Genomic DNA, 20,400 nt, shown 5'->3' with positions numbered 1-20,400 from the left:
AGCTAATGAGCGCTGTATATAGCCAAAAGCATCTGAGTGGTAGAAGTCCCCTTTCAGCCCAGCATCTGAAACAGGTAAGAAGCTTTCTCCTATGTTCCTGCTCAATGAGTCACTGACCACTGCAGTGTGGATAGCTGGGATCTTTCTATTGCAAGAGAGAGGAATTGCTTTAGGTAGCCAGATGTGGGTAGCACAAGAGCTGCTACCAGGGAGCCTGAAACAAAAGTGAGGTAAGTGCGTACAAAAGTCCTTTCTCTCGCTCGACGAAAACAAACGCACTCTGTTGTAAAATCTCCACTAGTCGCATAGAGTTACTGGGGGGGGGGGGGAAGGGGGGCATGCCGTTTCTGTCGGAAGAGGACGCTTGGGGGAGGAAGCGCGGGCATTTTGAAACGGGAGAGCCTCGGGGTCCTGGATGGAGCCGCTACCCAGGGTTTCGCGCAGGCTGGGTAACCTGGCGGCCGGAGAGAGGCAGGGCCTCCTACTGCGGGGCGAGCCACAGCGCGACGTGGGCTGGCCGCGCTTCGTTCCCCCTGCCGCCGCCGCCGTCTCTCGGGGATCCGGGGAGCCTGGGCGCATTTTGCAAAGACCCCGAGGCGGGCGGACACCGCCGTGGCCACCGGGCACTGCCGCCTTCCCTTGGGCGCGCGGCAGCGCTCGGGCCGCGGGCGGGGGCGCCCGGCGCTGCGGGCGAGGCACCGCGGGGCTGCGATGGGGCCGGCTGCCGCGTCTCGGTTCCGCGCGGGGCTGCCCGGGCAGCGGCGGCGAGTCAGTGACCTGGGTGCTGCTGGTGCTAACCCCAGGGGAGCTCAGGAGGAGCACAACTGCATGCGTCGGATGAAGCGGGCTGTAGCTCACGAAAGCTGATGCTCCAATAAATGTGTTCGTCTCTAAGGTGCCACAAGTTCTCCTGTTCTTTTTGGGGATACAGACTAACACGGCTGCTACTCTGAAACCTGAGTTCAGTCGCGTTCTCCCCCCCCCCCTCACCCCCAGCGTCATTGGTATCCGAATCTGGGCAGCTCAGCATACCCCCAAAAGAGCTTGGATTGCAGTCACTAGATTTCTGACAGGTTTCAGAGGGGCAGCCGTGTTAGTCTGTATCCGCAAAGAGAACAGGAGTACTTGTGGCACCTTAGAGACTAACCAATTTATTTGAGCATGAGCTTTCGTGAGCTACAGCTCGCTTCATGGGATGCACACTTTCTGAAATAAGTCAGATGTCAGTAAGTAGGAGACTCTTTATTTTCTACCACAGCTCTTTGTACCTCTCCTCGCTTGTAAAATAACCTAAAAGTTCATATCGATAATTGTCCTGTTAGGAGAGATTGGTTTTTACATATGTAGCCATTTGGCAGTGGTACGCAGGGCCGTCCTTACCCATACGCAATCTACACAGCTGCGTAGGGCACCACAATGTCGAGGGGCGGCCCAGGGTACAGGAGCCACTGCGTAGGGTTCTGAATTAAGAGTTTGAATAAATTGTTATGCGTAGTGGTTGTTTCACTGGAATAATATAAAATTTTCTGTTTTGCTTTAAATAGTACCCTGTCTGCTAGTAGCCTAAAAAATACAGGGCAAAAGATAACGACTGGTCCTTAACTATAAAGGTAATATTCTTGGAAGTCAAAGATTCTAGCGCTCGGCTGTTAGTTTAGTTTCCCAAAGTTCTGTCAGAGAAAAGAAGGATGGAGATAAGTAAGACATAGGGTGGCCAACTTTCTAATCGCACAAAACCGAACACCCCTGACCCACTCGCTCCATGTCCCCTCACTCCGTTGCCCGCTCTCCCCCACCAGGCTGGGGAAGGGAGTTGGGGTAGGGGGGGTGAGGGCTCTGGCTGGAGGTGAAGGCTCTAGGGTGGGGCTAGGAATGAGAGGTTTGGGATGCAGGAGGGGGCTCAGAGCTGGGGTTGGGGGGGGCTGCAGAGGGTGGGCTCTGGGAGGGAGTTTGGGTGTGGGAGGGGACTCTGGGCTGGGGCAGGGGGTTGGGGTGCGGGGGAGTGAGGGCTCCAGCTGGGAATATGGGCTCTGGGGTGGGGCCAGGGATGAGGGGTTCAGGGCTGGGGTTGGGAGGGACGTGGTGGGATGCAGGGTCTGGGAGGGAGTTTGGGTCTGGGAGGGGACTCTGTGATATGGGATGGGATTCAGAGTGTGCTTACTGTGGCTCCCAGGAAGCTGTCCGCAGGTCTCTGTGGCCCCTAGACCAGCGGTTTTCACAACAACATTTTTGGGGGCCGGTCCAACAAATTTTCCTAAAATACTTAATTAGCTTTAGGAAAAACTTATAAATATGCACATATACGTGTCCAAATCATTGTAATTTATTTATGTAGGGGTTTTTTGCAGGCTCAATAATAAAAATAATGTATAGCTGTATTTTGGTGCTCCTTGCTCTCACTGCCTTCCCTGGGCCTTCACAGATTCCCCTGGTCCCCACTGCCTCCCCCAGCCCCCCATCGCCCCAAGCTCCCTTCCGTGGCTGCTCACCCCCCTCCTTGCCTCTTGACCACGGTGCTAGGTAAGGCCTGTACTGCTGAAGCCCCATCACCCTGTGCTGAAGCCCAGAGCCAGAGCCTTATGGCTGGAGCAGGGGTGGGAAGGCTGAAGCCCAGAACCCATGCACCTAGTGGCCACAGAGACCTGGCAGCCGCTTCCAGGAGCCACATAGAGCCAGGGCAGATAGGGAGCCTGCCTTAGCCGCGGCCCCCTGCTGTGCCGCCAACCAGACTTAATGGCCCAGTCGGCAGTGCCGACCAGAGCCAACAGGGTGCCTTTTTGACCGGGCGTTCCTGTAGAAAACCGGATGCCTGGCAACCCTAAAAGAGTTAATAGTTTTGAAATAGTCCTAGCATATAGCCAGGTAAAGGTTCTCTTTCTCTTTAAGTAATTACTTACGTTAGCAGGTGTTACTGTATGAGAACGCAAATGACTTATCTGACAGAAATCTGGATTATAGGGAAATAGCACAGAAGTCACTGCAAACAACTCTGAAAATCTAGGTGAAATGAATAGGCAACATGATGTATATTAAGGATGTTTGAGAAAAACTCTTTACTAACTATATTGAAATATATTTTGTAAGCTTCCTTAAAAAAAAGAGAGGGGAGGTGGGCAGATCCACAACTGCTATAACTCAATATAGCTAAGAATTTTAGATTTATTAGTCCTTATTGCATCAAGCGATGGCTTGTGTGTGTGTGTGTGATTATTTTTTGTCAAAAGAAACGGAGATTTGTTAATAGGAATGTTATGGTATTTCCAGCGTTTTAAAAAACCCGTTCGTAGCTGCAAAGTAAATGTTTTATTTCTTTTGATGATCATGATGGCTGGTGCTGTTAACTGTATTTGCGTGGACCATAAATCTTGATATATGGATTCTTACTACAGGTCCTAATTTTGGCCTAGTTTACTATATCTTACGGGGAGAAAGCAATAAAAGAACCTAAGATGGTCCCAAGACACTGCTGATAATGCATAGAGTTGCTCAGTATTATTCAGTGGTTAAGCATGATCATTCTGGGGGACTAAGATCATGCAGTTGGCCCAAAAGCTTGTTTGTAAAACGAAGTATGCTGTGTGACAACAGTTTATGTAGAACTAATTAGAACATAAATATTTACTCCACTTCTGTTCTTTTAGTCCAGTAAGGTTGGAGACAGTGGGCTAGATCCACCCTCAGCTGATGTAAATTAGTGTTTTGATTTCAGTAGAGCTATCCTAATTTACACTAGCTGAGTATCTGGCCTAATAAGATCTTAGCAGATTGGTATATGAGCTAAATTAACAATGCTCTTTTGATTAGGAAATGTGGCCATATTTTCTGTATGGCCTAATGGCTTGATTTTTATCCCAGGAAGATATCCTGAAGACTCCAGTGTAGCATGATGTCTGGGAAGAGCATCAAGAGAGAGGAAAATCCCCCATCTCCAAAGGTGAATAAAAATGCACAGGTGAGTGACACACATATATTTGGAAGACCATACACTAAAATTTGCAAGGACTATACAGCCATCATTTTGATGAAATACAAGACCAGATATTTGGCTGGTGTACTGTGGGCATAGCTCCACTGAAATCTGCGCTTTTAACTACACGTATAGTATTGGGCATTGGTTTCGTCGTCAGTGGACCAGGTTTGAGAGAATTATGAATATACGTACATGCTCCTCTCTGGAGAGCTTAGGAGATGGGAGCAGAGCTGTGCCTCCAAGCAGAGAAGCTCTGGGATGTTCTCTTTTGTGAAGAGCTGATGCAGGCCGAATGCCTCAGGGAGCGCTAGGGAAAGGAGCATGCTGAATAGCAGTCCTAGCACCTGCTAGCATAAGTTGCAATGGACTTGCTACCAGAAGGTCTTGGGCAAATAGTGAAGGTAGGGCCCTGGCCATCTCACCAACCAGTCTGGTCACAATCCCTCGAGTTGTGCCGGTTGTGCTAGCGATCCCTCTTCTCTTACTGCTGTTCACAGGAGCACTAATCTCAGTGTTCTGCCAGGGTCCCAAGTGGGTGCTCTGGAAGGGGGAGAGGGCCTCTGTCCCTGCACATCCCCAGCACACCTGCACTGGGCATGCCCAGATTTAGCTCTAACTGTTAATAGTCCCAGTGCATGTTATTTCATAACTTTTGCTATTTTCCTGCTGTGTAGGAGAAATGCAATTAATTCTACATAGAAAATGCTAGAGTCTTCAGGCTCACTTTGGGTATCTGCTTTAAAAAAAAAAATCTCCATTTTGGTATGTGCAGTGACTGCACGGTATTGTCAGTTCTTATTAGTGCTCGTGGAAGGTGCTGGAATGACAGCCCTAGTGACTGAAATGCTTTTAGCCACAGAAGAGTTACCTGTGGGCACCGAACAGCAGCAACATACATTTCCCCAGAAGGCCTTGCCAAAGTATCCCAACCCTTTTCTGCAGGGACTGCCTCTCAGGGTAAAACAGTCATTCAGCTTCTAAGGCCATTCCGACTTAGGCCCCTCCAATGAGAGCGCTAACTAGGGAACCGATTCGTGACAGCCGTGGTGTTCGCTTTTGTAGGGGTGGACACCAGTCAGGGACTGGACAGCAATCCCCAGCTCATTTCACTCAGGCAGCTGAATAGTTAGTAGACGACGATAACCATGGGCACTTCTGAAGGTTGCCTAACAGTCTTCGAACCCCTCAGTGTTCGAACCCCTCACTGTGCAGCGTAATGCACTAGAACAAGTGTGTGCCACCTTTCTATAATGTCCCTCGTCAGTTAGGAAAGCTCATCAGAGAAGGGGGGAGAAAAAGCCACCAAATCTCCATATGAGCCTTCAAAGTTGGAGTTGTTTTGAATTTGAATTGAATTGAATTTGAATTTGAGAGAAATACCTTAAAATAATTATTGGCATATGAGCAGGGAGGCTTTCAGGCAGGGGATTGTGTGAGGCCGGTAAGTGCGGGGTCTCTTACATTAGGCATCTCTGACGGTAATTAAAAACACTAGTACCAATGGAATCAATACAAAGAGAAACCACAAAGCAACCTCACAGACAAGAACAATGAAATAGATTAAAAGGACTCCCCCATTTTCCCCATGCCTCACCCACCCCTTGAGCAATTGTCCTTGCCTCACCAGCCCTCTTAAGAAGATGAGCCTTCCAAGATGCTCTGAATATCAACAGATTAGACTGTTCTGAACCAATTAGCTGGAAGGAGCAGGGCGCATTCCAAAGAGAAGCGGTCCTCGTGGAAAAGGCCCTGCCAGCTACCTCACTGTCTCATCCTGAGGTAGAGGGGGTCTAGCTGAAGCACCTCCATACATTTCAACTGCAGCTGGGATGGCACAAGGAGGGAGGTAGTCTCCCAACCAGACACGCTGAGACATGTGGGTTTTGTTCTTCACAATACATATGGAATACACAGGTCTTCCCAATATTATGTATTTTAGTGTCTCACAGAGTGTCCGTCACTGTGGCAATCACTCTTTTTACTACAGATCTGTTTATAGCACACTGCTGCAAAAAAAACTCCTGGAATAATGCTGTGTACCTGTGACATTCTCCACGGTACAATCTGGACTGTTGGACAGCTGTCCGTCCCCCGTCCCCCACCCAGTTCTCTAGCCTGGGATGACTTTTACACTGCTTAGCTTCTACCCCTTGGTGCTACTCACACACAGCTTTTAGCATGCAAAACCATTCCACTGGATTATAGGAATGCTTCAAGCAAGCCACTCCTGAATTATGTACAGGGTGACACCAGCAAATTCTTAGTCCTAGGCTGGCTGCCCAGAAATATGCATCTTCTACTGCTCAGTATCCTCCTGGACAGTACAAGCTCATATATAGTCTGTCATTTCAGCAAAGGAAAATATTTATGCGCCAGCCTTGTTATCTCAAGTAGAAGTTCCCAAACACTTCAATCCTAACATACACTGGTTTAGATAAAACAAAATAAAACAAGTTTATTAAATCTAGAATGATGGATTTTAAGTGATTACAAGTGATGAGGCATAAAAGTCAAATTGGTTAAAAAAGAAATAAAAAGATAAAAATGCAAGCTAATTCCTAACTTTACTAAGGTAATACTATAAAAGCAAAAAAGTCTGTCTTACCATAAGCTGCAGTGAATTTCACAGGCTTGGTCTCCTTCCAACCTGAGATCCCTCCCCCTGTTCAATGTCCTTCAGGAATTTGTTGATGCTGTGAGCAGAGAGATAGGAGGAGGACAGGTGATGTGGCAGTCACTGTCTCTCATTCTTATACTCCTCTTCCCTCTTTGAGGATTACCCTCCTCCCACTGGGGTGCAAACATACAGGCTCCTGTATGCGTGCGGTTTGAACCGTCTCTGAGATAAAATGTAAATTTCTTATTTATACCTTCTCCTGTGCTGGAGAATGGCTGCTTAAGATGGTGATCACTTTTTAACATCTTGCTGGTGTGCCAGGGTGTCTTTGTCTCTGAGAAACTGGTTTGTGGGTGTTACCCAGAATTACAGCATATTGCAGTAAGAATCATACAGTAGAAACTTATAACTTTACACATAATGTTGCTACACATATTTCAACAGGCTAATCATATTCAGCAGATTATGAATGTTCAAATGATACCTTAAGGCATACTTTGCACAAAATATATCATAACCATATAAAAGTGGTGAACATGGAGTACTGGGTGTCACAGTATCTCATCACTGACACTGTGCCTATATTTGTAGAGGCCTTTTATTGAAACTGGAGGTCAAGGTCCTTCTTCCATTTATAAGCACTTTTTTTTTTTTTAAATCAGAAAGCAGAACACTCCTTGTGCAGTCAGTATGAGGAAAAGGTTCGTCCCTGTATTGATCTCATTGACTCCCTGAGAGCCCTCGGAGTAGAAAAGGACCTGGCTTTGCCAGCGATTGCAGTCATTGGAGACCAGAGTTCTGGAAAAAGCTCGGTTCTAGAAGCCCTGTCTGGAGTCGCTCTTCCTAGAGGCAGTGGTAAGAATTTACCTCTCAGCGTTTCATGTCAGAAATCTGACATTTCCCTGGATCACAGTGGTGTGGTGTTCTGTAAGGGTGCTGGAGGACTGCTTTGAAATGGTGGGGAGGGGGAGCCTGTGATCTGGAAGACTGAACATGGGGCTGGAAGGCAGGAAACCTGGGCTATGTTGTCAGCTCTGCCAAGGACTTCTCATGTGACCTTGTACAACTCACTTCACTTCCCTGATCTTCAGGTACCCCTTTCTTCAAAATGGGGATAACTGCTATATATTTACCCACCTATGTAATGAGCTTTCAGTTCTTCAGATGAAGAGCACAAAAAGCAGACTCTGGGGGTCCTTGAACTCCAGCGGAAAGACTACTATTGCAATGAACATTGCATTTGACCCCTACTGCTGTGTAATTGCAGAGCAGTAGTAGTACGATACATGTTGAAAATAAGCTAAGGACAATATGCTGGTATTTCAGTGGCTTCCAAAGAGGAGGGAAACGTGTTTCATTCTTCATACATGACTAGTGCTTTATGTTTGTTTAATTTGATAGGTATTGTTACCAGATGTCCTTTAGAGCTCAAACTGAAGAAAGTGCATTGTACACAGGAATGGAAAGGAAAAATTACTTACTTGGAGATAAAGCAAGAATTGAATGGTCCTTCAGAAGTGGAAAAAGAAATAAGGAAAGGTAAATGTAACCTGGGGCGTCAGTACCATACTTTGAATCTTGTATTTCCTGGTGGCCCTGACTCTGCAATGATGTCTGTGTGGGCACAGGAATTTATTTCAGGATTGAGGCCTGCGTTTGCAATGGCATTGTAAAAAGTGGGGATTTCTCACTCTTCTGTTCTGGTTGTTTGTGCCTAGTTAAGACATTATCATCACTTATGCTTTCCTATAGCTCCATAAGTGTGCATAGTGCTTACAATAGGTAATATCTGCAAGTGGGTTCCCTGCTGAGCTGGCCAAATAACAAATTGATTGGTTCACTGGTGATTTTGGAAAAAAAAAAAATCTTGTTTTGGGTCAAACTGAAAATTGTCAGTGAATTGGAAAAAAAATTGTTTCAGGTCAAATAAAACATTTCATTTCAACCAACTCGAAACTTGTTTATTTGATATCAGCTATTTGAATGGTTTTGAAATAAAATGGAAGTTTGTTTTGTTTTGAAATTTGTTTTACATATTTTTAGCTGAAACCATTTTGCGAAATTGACATGAATTTGTGAAATGTTTTGGTTTCACCAAATCTACATTTCTCGCTTAAAAAAATGTGTGAAAAATTTCACCCAGCTATACTCTGTGCTTCAAACCAGACATACACTTATGCTGGATGCTGACAGATTAGCAGCAAGCTTGTGGTTTAGCACTCCACTGTTCTTTGGGGCTGATATTTGCTATTCCCTGGGCCGAGTCTTGGATATTGTTGTCCTTTACAGTATAAAAAATGAAGACTAATCTTTATTATTTTATACTATATTTATAAATCTTCTTTCAAAGCTAAAATGAAGGGATAGCTTTTCTGAGATCACATTTTCTATAGAAATAAATTTAGCAATAGGTTTTTTCTTAATCCCCATTATTTTCTAGTCTAAATTCCATGACAAGCATCTAATCTTTGCTTTTATGTCTCCTTCCTCTAGCCCAGGATGCAATGGCTGGTGAAGGAGTGGGCATTAGCCAAGAATTAATTTCCCTAGAAATTAGCTCCCCGAATGTTCCAGATCTGACACTGATTGATCTGCCAGGGATTGCGAGGGTGGCTGTGGGGAATCAGCCAAAAGACATTGGAAATCAGGTAAAGTATGTAGCAATTCTGGGCTGGGAAACTGGTAAATGATGGCAAAAGAGATTAGGGTGTCTTGATCTGCATAATCTTCTGTTTAATGATGGCACAGAACAGACAGATATGTAATTTCCCAAGAAGAAGTAAAATATAACAAGCTAGGGTTTTAGTGGAGGAAGTGCTAGCATTGAGAAGGATGTGCCATATACCAAAAGGGGGAAAACTCTAGATTCTGTAGACAAGAGTGTTTGTTTGAGACATTTTCTAACTTCCATTAGAGTTCCATTAGAGTTCTAATGGAACTGTGTGTGCGTGCATGTGCGTTCGTTCACCCTGCAGAGGTTTCAGCGGAGCTGGTTACGGGGATTTTTGGCCCCCAGGAAGATCATTTCTCCAGGCACCAATCCCGCTATCTTTCCTGCCCATCCCCATTAATCCTCCTCCATCTTTCCTTTTTATTTTCCCTCCTTCCCTCTCCCTACTCTATTCTAATTGAAGGAGAAGGTGGTTGTTAGATTTTCTGTCCATTCAAAATCTTCCTTGGACTCACCCAGAGCTGAGGGCATCTGATCTTTACATCCTTAGTGGTGTCCCAAAAGTTGACTCTGCATTTCTGGGGAAGAAAGAAGGATGCTCTAGAAAGCTTGTCTGATTCAAACACTGATGAGGACAATAGTCAGCCTGCAGAAATTACTTTCTGTGGCCTCACTGAAATTTTTGATCTAATGTTTTTATTTTTGTAATGACCCTCTGGCATTTACACTGAGGCAAATGACTTCTCATTGTCTCTTTCAAAACAATATTTTAAATGCATGGAAAAAGAAGGTGCGCATCTGAAAATGGCATGCTCAGGGCTTACTTATGCCCCAGCAACCCCTGAGAGTCATGGTCCTCTGAGGCCATGGGCATCTGGCATAAAATAGAGCAACTCTGAGGCTGCCCTAATTTATGCTCAGTATCAGTCCACTGACTACCAGCCCCAAGGCTGAGGGGATACACAAGTGTGTTAAACTCATTTGCACACATCCACTTCCTGAGCTGCAGCTGAGGATCTGGGCCTAACTGTTATATTGTAAGACTTGTTGTCTTCAAGTTTTCAATAGCATCATAAAAAGCTAAAATTTGATGTTGCTTAATCATTCCTAATTTAGTTCTAAGTGTACCTGCTTGGACTTGTAAACCTATTACAATAAAGACCATCGTAAATGTTATTCTATGCTTTTAAACAATGTTGTTCAAGTTGGTCAAATGTAGTATGTTTACATATGTTTATTAACACATTTAATTTTACCTTTAGATGATAAGATTTCAGGCTGTATTGTGTTCTTCTGAAATTCTCATGTAAGTTTTCGTCCCATAGTCACATCTGTAATACTAACGATATGCTATCAAATCTGACCACGATTTTTGCAGTACTGGACCCAAACCACTGAACCATTAAGTTCTATCCCATGCCTCCGGCAGTACTCAGTGCTTTGAGGCAAGTGAAAAAATACCATAATGCACCTAGGCAATTATGCAGTCGGCATAACCACATTAGGAGGTGGGGGAGGGGGGTAGCTAAATAAATTCCTTTGAAAGCTATGAAATCTGGAAGAACCAAACCTACCACTTGTAATAGGACTTACCTACCATAGCCTATGTGAAGTAATAAACTTTTATTACATTTCTTATTTCATTACAGATCATAAATCTAATTAAAATGTATATTTGTAAGCAACAAACTATAAATCTGGTAGTTGTACCAAGTAATGTGGATATTGCAACTACAGAGGCCCTAAGAATGGCTAAAGAGGTGGATCCTAAGGGGGAGAGAACTCTAGGTAAGTAAAGATACATATATTTAAAAAGAAAATGGTATTGTGTTGTGCGAAAAGTCATTGTACTTGCAAAGAATGTTTATTACTAAACACTGGAGAGGTTGAGCATTTTCTACCAGTTACCCAGGTAGCTAAAAGAATCCTAGAAAAGCAGCAAAGGAACGAGAGATTTGTATTTTGGTGATGGGCTTGCTATCATTTGAAATCCACACAGGATTTTCCTATCCATGCTTCATTTCAGAATCTAAATTTCAGACAAAAAAAATCACAACTGCTTTAGGGGAAAATGGCTAAAGGAGTGACCAACCCCTTCCCCTGAATTTATGAGCGTTATCCTATTCTGTAAAATGTTCCTGCAATTGTCTGTTCTGATACTTTGTAAGCCTAGAATCATTTGGGAGTTTCTTTTAATGACTCTCCAGGGAGAATATACTCATGTGGAAGTCCTTTCCTGGGCACTCCATGGCACTTAGGCCCTCACGAGTTCTTTAAAATATATAGTGTAGTATTTAGAAATCTATGGAAAGAGGACATAGGTGCAAGTGTGCTACATTCATAATGCATTAATAAGGTAGTAAACATCAAGTATTCAAAAAGATGTATATTAGACAGTGGGTCAGATCCTCAGTTTCAATGGAGCGACTCCAATTTATACCAGTTGAGGATCTGGCCCTGTGTGTGGATAATGATATCACACACATACATTCCCAGACTAAAACTATGTTAAGATGGAGTTCAGGTTGGGTGAATAGATCAGTAATTTACAGTAAGTAAAGATTACACTGATGTCATTATCCAAAAATTAAGCATTATAAACCAAGGAAATTCAGATATAAGGTTACACTTAGAAGAAATACAAATATGTTAGGGTATGGAAATCCAGAGGTAAGGCACCCCAAACAACCTTAAATCTGACCTGTAGTGACGCCATGGAAAAGCTATATGGTTATGACTGAGGCATTTTAGTGTCCCCAGATTAGATTAAACTGATTTTTAAAGACACATTAGAATTTCTCTTTTTTTCTTTCATGGTGAAAACTCTGTTTTGTTCCTTTATTGAGATTATTCTGGATATCAGATACTGTGACACTAAGTGTTAAATGTCTTAAGGACCCATTTTAAAATAATTTTAATTCATCAACTAACCAATTTGCTTGTAAATTCTTTTAAAAAAGAGAGTAAATGCTGTGATTTTGGGGGGAAAGATATGAAAAATACAGCATATATAATGAAGTGATTGGATCCCTGTTTTAAATGCAAAAGTCAACTCAGTCCTAACTGTGGAAGCACGAGTGGTGCTTCCATCTACAAAGTGTGTCACCTCTCTAAATACAATCATTGTTTTGTTACTTCACAGGGATTCTCACAAAACCCGATTTGGTCGACAGAGGAACTGAGAGCAATGTCATTGACATTGTCCGAAATCTCAGTGTCCCCCTAAGGAAGGGCTACATGATTGTTAAATGTCGTGGGCAGCAGGACATCCATGACAACTTGACACTGGCCTCTGCAATTCAGAAAGAGAGAGAATTCTTTGAGGAGCATGAATATTTTAGGTAGCTTTAAAATCAATACACACTGAATATTGGACAGGTTTTTCCCTGTTAAGAGTTTAAAAAAAAAATCACAGAAAAGTGAGTAAATGCATGCCCTTATACATCCATGCAATGGTTAAAGCCAGTCATTGGGACACATTATGAGCAGTAGCGTAGCTAAGAGGGGAGCGGGGGGAGCAGCCGCTCCCCCACTGAGCACAAGTGGCGCCTTTTTAATTTTTTGGCGCCTTTTTAAATTTCTACTCACCTGGCGATGCTCCGGGTCTTCACCAGCCGGTCCAGCGGGACTTCGGTGGCGGGGTCTTCACGTGCTCTGGATACAGCAGCACTTCGGTGGCGGGATCTTCACATGCTCCGGGTCCAGCGGCACTTCGGCGGCAGGGTCTTCACGTGCTCCGGGTCCGGCGGCACTTCGGTGGCGAGGGCCTTCCGTGGTGCCGAGGACCCAGAGCGCCGCCCGGTGAGCACAAGCGGGTGACACCTTTCTTTATGTCCGCTCCCCCTGTTTGCTCCACCTAGCTATGCCACTGATTATGAGTTGGACTATGCATGCACAAAGGGAAGTAGATGGAGTAAGTATCCACCTTATGCTTCTACGTGGGCTCCTCAGGCTTTGGGTGCAAGCACACAGGAGTAAGTAGGGGTACTTGCTTGCTTACACCCCAACTGGAGCAGGTGAGTGGGCCTTGGCTTTGTCATCTTACTGGCCAGGATAGTCAGGAGTTCGCTTGTGGTTGTGGCCATCAGTAAATTACCACCTGCTGAGGGGAAGGCGGAAGCAGGGGAGGAATTGTGACTCAGCGGTGTGTTTCTGGGTTATAGTACCTCCTGGGAAGGAGCAGCTTACACACAACCCCTAGCTTAGCATTGTGCCTGAATTCACAGTCTAGCCCTGAGTTGTGCATATGGAACAGAGTAAATTCACTCATTCAGGAATAGAAGTAGTTCACTGACAATGGCATGGAGACTTTTGATACCCTTGTAGTTGGAGTAGTTTAGGACCTAGCTAAACAATGTGACTCTCGGTGTTAATATTGATTTAAATGGGGGTGAGGAGATGTTGCGTAGGCAGGCATTCCACCCATGACTGGTTAGACCCGGCCAGGAATGTGAGGCAGCTCAAATCTGGTTGCACACTTAGCGTGGGCATTACAGAGCAAAAGAAAACTACAGTCCTGTCTGCACCCAGCTGCCTGAATAAAAAAATATCATCTTTTCATTTGTCGCTACCAGCTAATCTCTATTATCAGAGACAAAAATCTGTTCATAGTTATGGTGTGTGAGCACCATACAAAATTCCATAAATCCACGAGTGGCCTATCCACAGACCTAAAATCCTCTTTTCTTCCTCTTCCCAAGAACAGACAATGTCATAGTCAGCATCAAAATAATACTTTCATCAGTAGATCTCAAAGCGCTTTACAAAGTAGCTCAATATCATCTCCATTTTACAGATGGGGAAACTGAGGCAGAAAACAATGAAGCAACCTGCTTCAGATCACCCAGAAGGCCTATGGCAAAGTCAGGAACAGAAATGAAAGCTAGACCTGTGCAAATAACTGATTTTTCAATTCCGTTGCTAATCTTTTTTCCTGACAAAATGAATGAGTTGTAAACATTCGACATGAAACAAAATATTTCATTTTATTTTGGAGAATTTTTAATCTTTTATAATTTTTTTAAAATAAATTGAGTGAAATTTCAAAACAAAATATCTTTCTGAAACACAAATTCCAAAAATTTCTCTTTTTTTGACATTTCCAGACTCTTTTTTTATTTGACTGAAACAATTTGCCAAAGTTGACCTGAATTCATCAATTGCTTCAGCGAACCCAAATCTGCATTTTTCAGCCAAAAAAAAAAAAAAAATGATTTGCATGGAAAACTTCACCCAGCTCTATCTACATCCTCCAAGTCCCAGTTCAGTGCTCCATCCAATAGGCCACACTGCTCTGAAGAGAAACCTGTGTTCTGTTTCTCTTCTTTCATTTCGGGGACAGAGTGAAATGCTTATTAATTAATTACTTTTTTATTGTTAGTTCCACAAGAACAATGGGAGAGCTTTCATTTTTGTCTCCAGAGCAGCCAGATTTGTAGTTGCTCTCAGCTGTTGTTGAAGGCATAGGCATCAACTTTCCCTGGAGCTGGTGGGTGCTCGCGCCCTCCGGCCCCGCCCCAACTCCACCCTTTCCCCACCCCTACCCCGCCCCCATTCCAACCCCTTCTCCAAAGTCCCTGCCCCAACTCTGCCCCCTCCCTGCCCCTATTGGACCCCTCCCCAGCACCGCCTCTTCCCCAAGTGTGCCGCGTTCCGTCTCCTCTCCCTCCCTCCAAGCGCTTGCAGTGCAAAACAGCTGTTTCGCAGTAGCAAGCGCTAGGAGGGAGGGGGGAGAAGTGGGACGCGGCGCGCTCAGGGGAGGAGGCGGAGGTGAGCTGGGGCGGGCAGGGGAGCTTCCAGTGGGTGCACAGCACCCACCAATTTTTCCCCGTGGGTGCTCCAGCCCCGGAGCACCCACAGAGTCAGCGCCTATGGTTGGAGGGAATGCCACCACTGATGGCTATCTGCTGAGGAGGCTTTCTCTCTAGTTCCATTAATCTCACCCTGGTCTTTGATAGCTCCATCATTCCTGAGGATCACAAATGCTGTAGAAGGTCTTTGTCACAGATAAACTTTTCTGAGAATGCCTACGTCCATTTTATTTCTCCAAAAATTCATGCTGGAAATGTGTTATTTGCATGCTTAGAAGAAATAATTTGACCATTTTGAATACTATTAGTAAGTGTATATAGCTGGCCAGATCGGTCAGTATCTGTACTGTAGTGTATGAAGTACTCTGGAATCCTTTGGGATGAAAGAAGGAATTATTTGGGATGATATTATTGTTGTTATTATTATTTATTACAGTCTTTCATCTCTTTTAGTATTCTTTTGGAAGAAAGAAAAGCTACTATCCCACTTTTGGCAGAGAGACTTACGCAGGAACTGATAGAGCACATTAATGTAAGTTAGCAAACTTGGGCTATTGGCTCTTTAAAAAACTATTTGGTGAATACACAAAAGATCAAATGTTGTTTGGATCTTTTGCCAAGATATTTATTTAAGCTATGTAGTATCAGGTCAAAACTTTCTGAAACCTTAACTAGCTTGTAGAAAATAAATATAAAGGAGACCTTTTCTCATAAATTAATATTTTTAGCTAATAGTTTAGCATAAAGCAATTTACAGATCTTTAAGAAGCATTAGGTATGTCAGGGTTCCTTCCCCACTCTGAACTCTAGGGTACAAATGTGGGGACCCGCATGAAAGACCCCCTAAGCTTATTTTTACCAGCTTAGGTTAAAACTTCCCCAAGGCACAAAGTCTTTCCCCTTAGATAAGGTAAAACACTGCCTCCACCAAGTGATTTAACAAACAATCAGGGAAAGAACCACTTGGAGTTCCTATTTCCACAAAATATCCCCCCACGCCCTTACACCCCCTTTCCTGGGGAGGCTTAAGAATAAACAAGATGAGCACAGACCAGCCTTGGATTTTTAAGACGCAAAAGACCCAATCAGATTCTTAAAAATCAGAACTTTATTAGGAGAACAAAAAAAGATAAGAGAACAACTCTGTAAGATCAGAATGGAAGATAATCTTACAGGCAGTCTGATTCAAAACATAGAGAATCCCTCTAGGCAAAACCTTAAGTTACAAAAAGACACAAAAACAGGAATACACATTTCCTGCAGCACAGCGAATTTCACAAACCAAAACAAAGAAAACCTAACGCATTTTATAGCTATATTACTTACTAACTTTACAGGAGTTGGAGGGCTTGCATCCTTGATCTGTTCCTGACAAAGGTATCACACAGACAGACAAAAGCCTTTCCCCCCCTCCAGATTTGAAAGTATCTTGTCCCCTCATTGGTCATTCTGGGTCAGGTGCCAGTCAGGTTACCTGAGCTTCTTAACCCTTTACAGGTAAAAGGATTTTGCCTCTGGCCAGGAGGGATTTTCTAGCACTGTATACAGACAGGTGGTTACACTTCCCTTTATATTTATGACAAGGTACATTTCTATATGTATCCCCTGATTTAAACTGGGGATTAGGAGATCCATACAAGTTTCATGTCAATGCCTTGTAAATCATGCCACACGTACCTAATTTCCTTCCTTGACAGTGTTACTGGCATAGTGGATAGGGGAGAAGCAGTAGATGTGATATACCTTGATTTTAGTAAGTCTTTTGACACAGTCCCACATGACATTCTCATATGCAAACTAGGGAAATGTGGTCTTGATTAAATTACTATAAGGTGGGTGCACAATTGGTTGAAAGACCGTACTCAAAGAGTACTTATCAATGACTTGCTGTCAAACTGGAAAGGCATATCTAGTGGGGCCCCACAGTGGTCAGTCCTGGGTCCAGTATTAGTCAATATTTTTGATAATGACTTGGGCAGTAGAGTGGAAAGTATGCTTATAAAATCTGTGGACAACAAGCTGGAAGGGGTTGCAGGAGGACAGGATGCAGTGGTTCTCAAACTTTTTTACTGGTGACCCCTTTCACATAGCAAGCCTCTGAGTGCGACCCCGCCTTATAAATTAAAAAAATGTTTTTATATATTTAACACCATTATAAATGCTGGAGGCAAAGCGGGGTTTGGGGTGGAGGCTGACAGCTCGCAACCCCCCATGTAATAACCACGCAACCCCCTGAGGGGTCCCGACCCCCAGTTTGAGAACCCCTGAAATTCAAAATGATCTTGACAAATTAGAGAATTGGTCTGAAATCAACAAGATGAAATTGAATGAAGACAAGTGAAAAGTATTTTATTTAGGAAGGAAAAATCAAATGCATAACTGCAAAATGGGAATCACCGGCTAGGAGGTAGTACTGCTGAGAAGGATCTGGGGTTATAGTGGATCACAAACTGAATATGAGTCAACAACATGATGAAGTTGCAAAAAAGGCTTAAATCATTCAGGAGTGTATTAACAGGAGTGTCATATTTAAGACATGGGAGGTAATTGTCCCTCTCTACTTGGCACTGGTGAGGCTTCAGCTGGAGTTCAGTTTGCAGTTCTAAGCACCAAACTTTAGGAAGGATGTGGACAAATTGGAGACAGTCCAGAGGAGAGCAGCAAAAATGATAAAAGGTTTAGAAAACCTGACCTATGAGGAAAGGTTTTTTTAAAAAAACTGGCCATGTTTAGTCTGGAGAAAATAATAGTGAGGAGACACCTGGTAACAGTCTTCAAATCTGTTAAGGGCTGTCATAAAAAGGACTGTTATCAGTTGTTCTCCATGTCCAGTGTAGGTAGGACAAGAAGCAATGGGCTCAATCTGCAGCAATGGAGATTTAGGTTAGATATTAGGACAAACTTTATAATTATAATGATAGTCAAGTTCTGGAACAGGTTTTCAATGGAGGTTGTGGAATTACCATCACTGGAGGTTTTTAACAACAGGTTGAACAAACACCTGTCGGGGTGGTCTAGGTTTACTTGGTCCTGCCTCAGCACAGACAGCTGGACTTAATGGCTTCGCAAAGTCCCTTCCAGCCCTACATTTCTATGATTCTCTTATTTTTCCCTCACAGAAATCACTACCAACTTTGGAAAATCAGATAAAGAACAAACTCCGGGTGGCAAACAACAAGCTACAAAAATATGGCAAAGGTGTGCCAGAATCAGTGGAAGAGCAGATGCTCTTCCTAGTAGATGTGAGTATAAATATGGATCTGGTAACTCATGTGAATAAAAACTGTTGGTTAGCATTTGGAATTGTGTGGATATTGCAAGTTGGTCTCTTTTTCTACGCTGCATACTCAGTGTGTTGCTTCATGAAATCACTAACTACAGACACATCCACATGCACTTTTCTTAACATAGGAGAACTAGACCATGAGCATTACCCTTAATTCCTGGTCTTCATAAATCCAGAATATATACTCACCAATAAAATAAACCAGATTAAAAATAAAATTGTTCCTGTTTTATCAATGTCAGCTTTGATACTACAATGGGTGAATTACATTTGGTTGCATTAATTATATCAATGCACTGAAAGTTGCTGGTAATAGAAGATGCTGTATTAGGCAAAGGCGTAATAGAAATCAAGAATAAGTCGTCCTATTCCATATTTACAAGGCCATAATATTTTGCACAAAATTATAGTGATTTTTAAAAGCAACACTGTTTTCCACCTGTATTCTGACCAGTCCAGGTAATCCAGGTCAAGGATAATCTAGGCATGGCCCAATATCTAAACAAATACTTTGCCTCAGTCTTTAATAAGACTAAAGAGGATCTTAGGGATAATGGTAGCATGACAAATGGGAACGAGGATATGGAGCTAGACATTACCATATTTGAGGTAGAAGCGAAACTCAAACAGCTTAATGGGACTAAATCAGGGGGCCCAGATAATCTTCATCCAAGAATATTAAAGGAATTGGCACATGAAATTGCAAGCCCATTAGCAAAAATTTTTAATGAATCTGTAAACTCAGGGGTTGTACCGTATGATTGGAGAATTGCTAACATAGTTCCTATTTTTAAGAAAGGGAAAAAAAGTGATCCGGGTAATTATAGGTCTGTTAGTTTGACATCTGTAGTATGCAAGGTCTTGGAAAAAAAATTGAAGGAGAAGGTAGTTAAGGACATTGAAGTCAATGGTAAATGGGACAAAATACAACATGGTTTTACAAAAGGTAGATCATGCCAAACCAACCTGATCTCCTTCTTTGAGAAAGTAACAGATTTTTTAGACAAAGGAAACGCAGTAGATCTAATTTACCTAGATTTTAGTAAGGCATTTGATACCGTGCCACATGGGGAATTATTAGTTAAATTGGATAAGATGGGGATCAATAGGAAAATTGAAAGGTGGATAAGGAATTGGTTAAAGGGGAGACTACAACGGGTCTTACTGAAAGGTGAACTGTCAGGCTGAAGGGAGGTTACCAGTGGAGTTCCTCAGGGATCGTTTTTGGGACCAATCTTATTTAATCTTTTTATTACTGACCTTAGCACAAAAAGTGGGAGTGTGTTAATAAAGTTTGCGGATGATACAAAGCTGGGAGGTATTGCCAATTTAAAGAAGGACAGGGATATCCTACAGGAGGATCTGGATGACCTTGTAAACTGGAGTAATAGTAATAGGATGAAATTTAATAGTGAGAAGTGTAAGGTCATGCATTTAGGGATGAATAACAAGAATTTTAGTTATAAGCTAGGGACACATCAATTAGAAGTAACGGAGAGGAAAAGGACCTTGGAGTATTGGTTGATCATAGGATGACTATGAGCTGCCAATGTGATGTGGCCGTGAAAAAAGCTAATGCGGTCTTGGGATGCATCAGGAGAGGTATTTCCAGTAGGGATAAGGAGGTTTTAGTTCCGTTATACAAGGCACTGGTGAGACCTCACCTGGAATACTGTGTGCAGTTCTGGTCTCCCATGTTTAAGAAGGATGAATTCAAACTGGAACAGGTACAGAGAAGGGCTACTAGGATGATCCGAGGAATGGGAACCTTGTCTTATGAAAGGAGACTTAAGGAGCTTGGCTTGTTTAGCCTAACTAAAAGAAGGTTGAGGGGAGATATGATTGCTGTCTATAAATATATCAGAGGGATAAATACTGGAGAGGGAGAGGAATTATTTAAGCTCAGTACCAATGTGGACATAAGAACAAATGGATATAAACTGGCCACCAGGAAATTTAGACTAGAAATTAGACAAAGGTTTCTAACCATCAGAGGAGTGAAGTTTTGGAATAGCCTTCCAAGGGAAGCAGTGGGGGCAAAAGATC

At 43.2% G+C, this 20,400-nt stretch overlaps 1 protein-coding gene across 3 annotated transcripts in view; it reads left to right on the top strand.

Moving 5' to 3' along the window:
- Positions 1–20,400, top strand: part of LOC125643437 (interferon-induced GTP-binding protein Mx1) — a 31,039-nt gene continuing 10,639 nt past the window's right edge. The window contains exons 1-9 of one of the 3 annotated variants that reach the window (XM_075132651.1): positions 1–74; positions 3,856–3,952; positions 7,250–7,442; positions 7,989–8,126; positions 9,081–9,235; positions 10,908–11,046; positions 12,401–12,599; positions 15,522–15,600; positions 18,188–18,310. In XM_075132651.1, coding sequence (XP_074988752.1) covers positions 3,884–3,952; positions 7,250–7,442; positions 7,989–8,126; positions 9,081–9,235; positions 10,908–11,046; positions 12,401–12,599; positions 15,522–15,600; positions 18,188–18,310 — 1,095 coding nt within the window. In that variant the 5' untranslated portion in view covers positions 1–74; positions 3,856–3,883. The other 2 variants (XM_075132652.1, XM_048866005.2) reach the window with 2 other exon arrangements.

Source organism: Caretta caretta, chromosome 1 (genome assembly GCF_965140235.1).
Source record: "Caretta caretta isolate rCarCar2 chromosome 1, rCarCar1.hap1, whole genome shotgun sequence".
Lineage (NCBI taxonomy): Eukaryota > Metazoa > Chordata > Testudines > Cheloniidae > Caretta > Caretta caretta.
The sequence above is the reverse complement of the archived record's forward strand: the minus strand, read 5'-3'. Positions and strand labels throughout refer to the sequence as shown.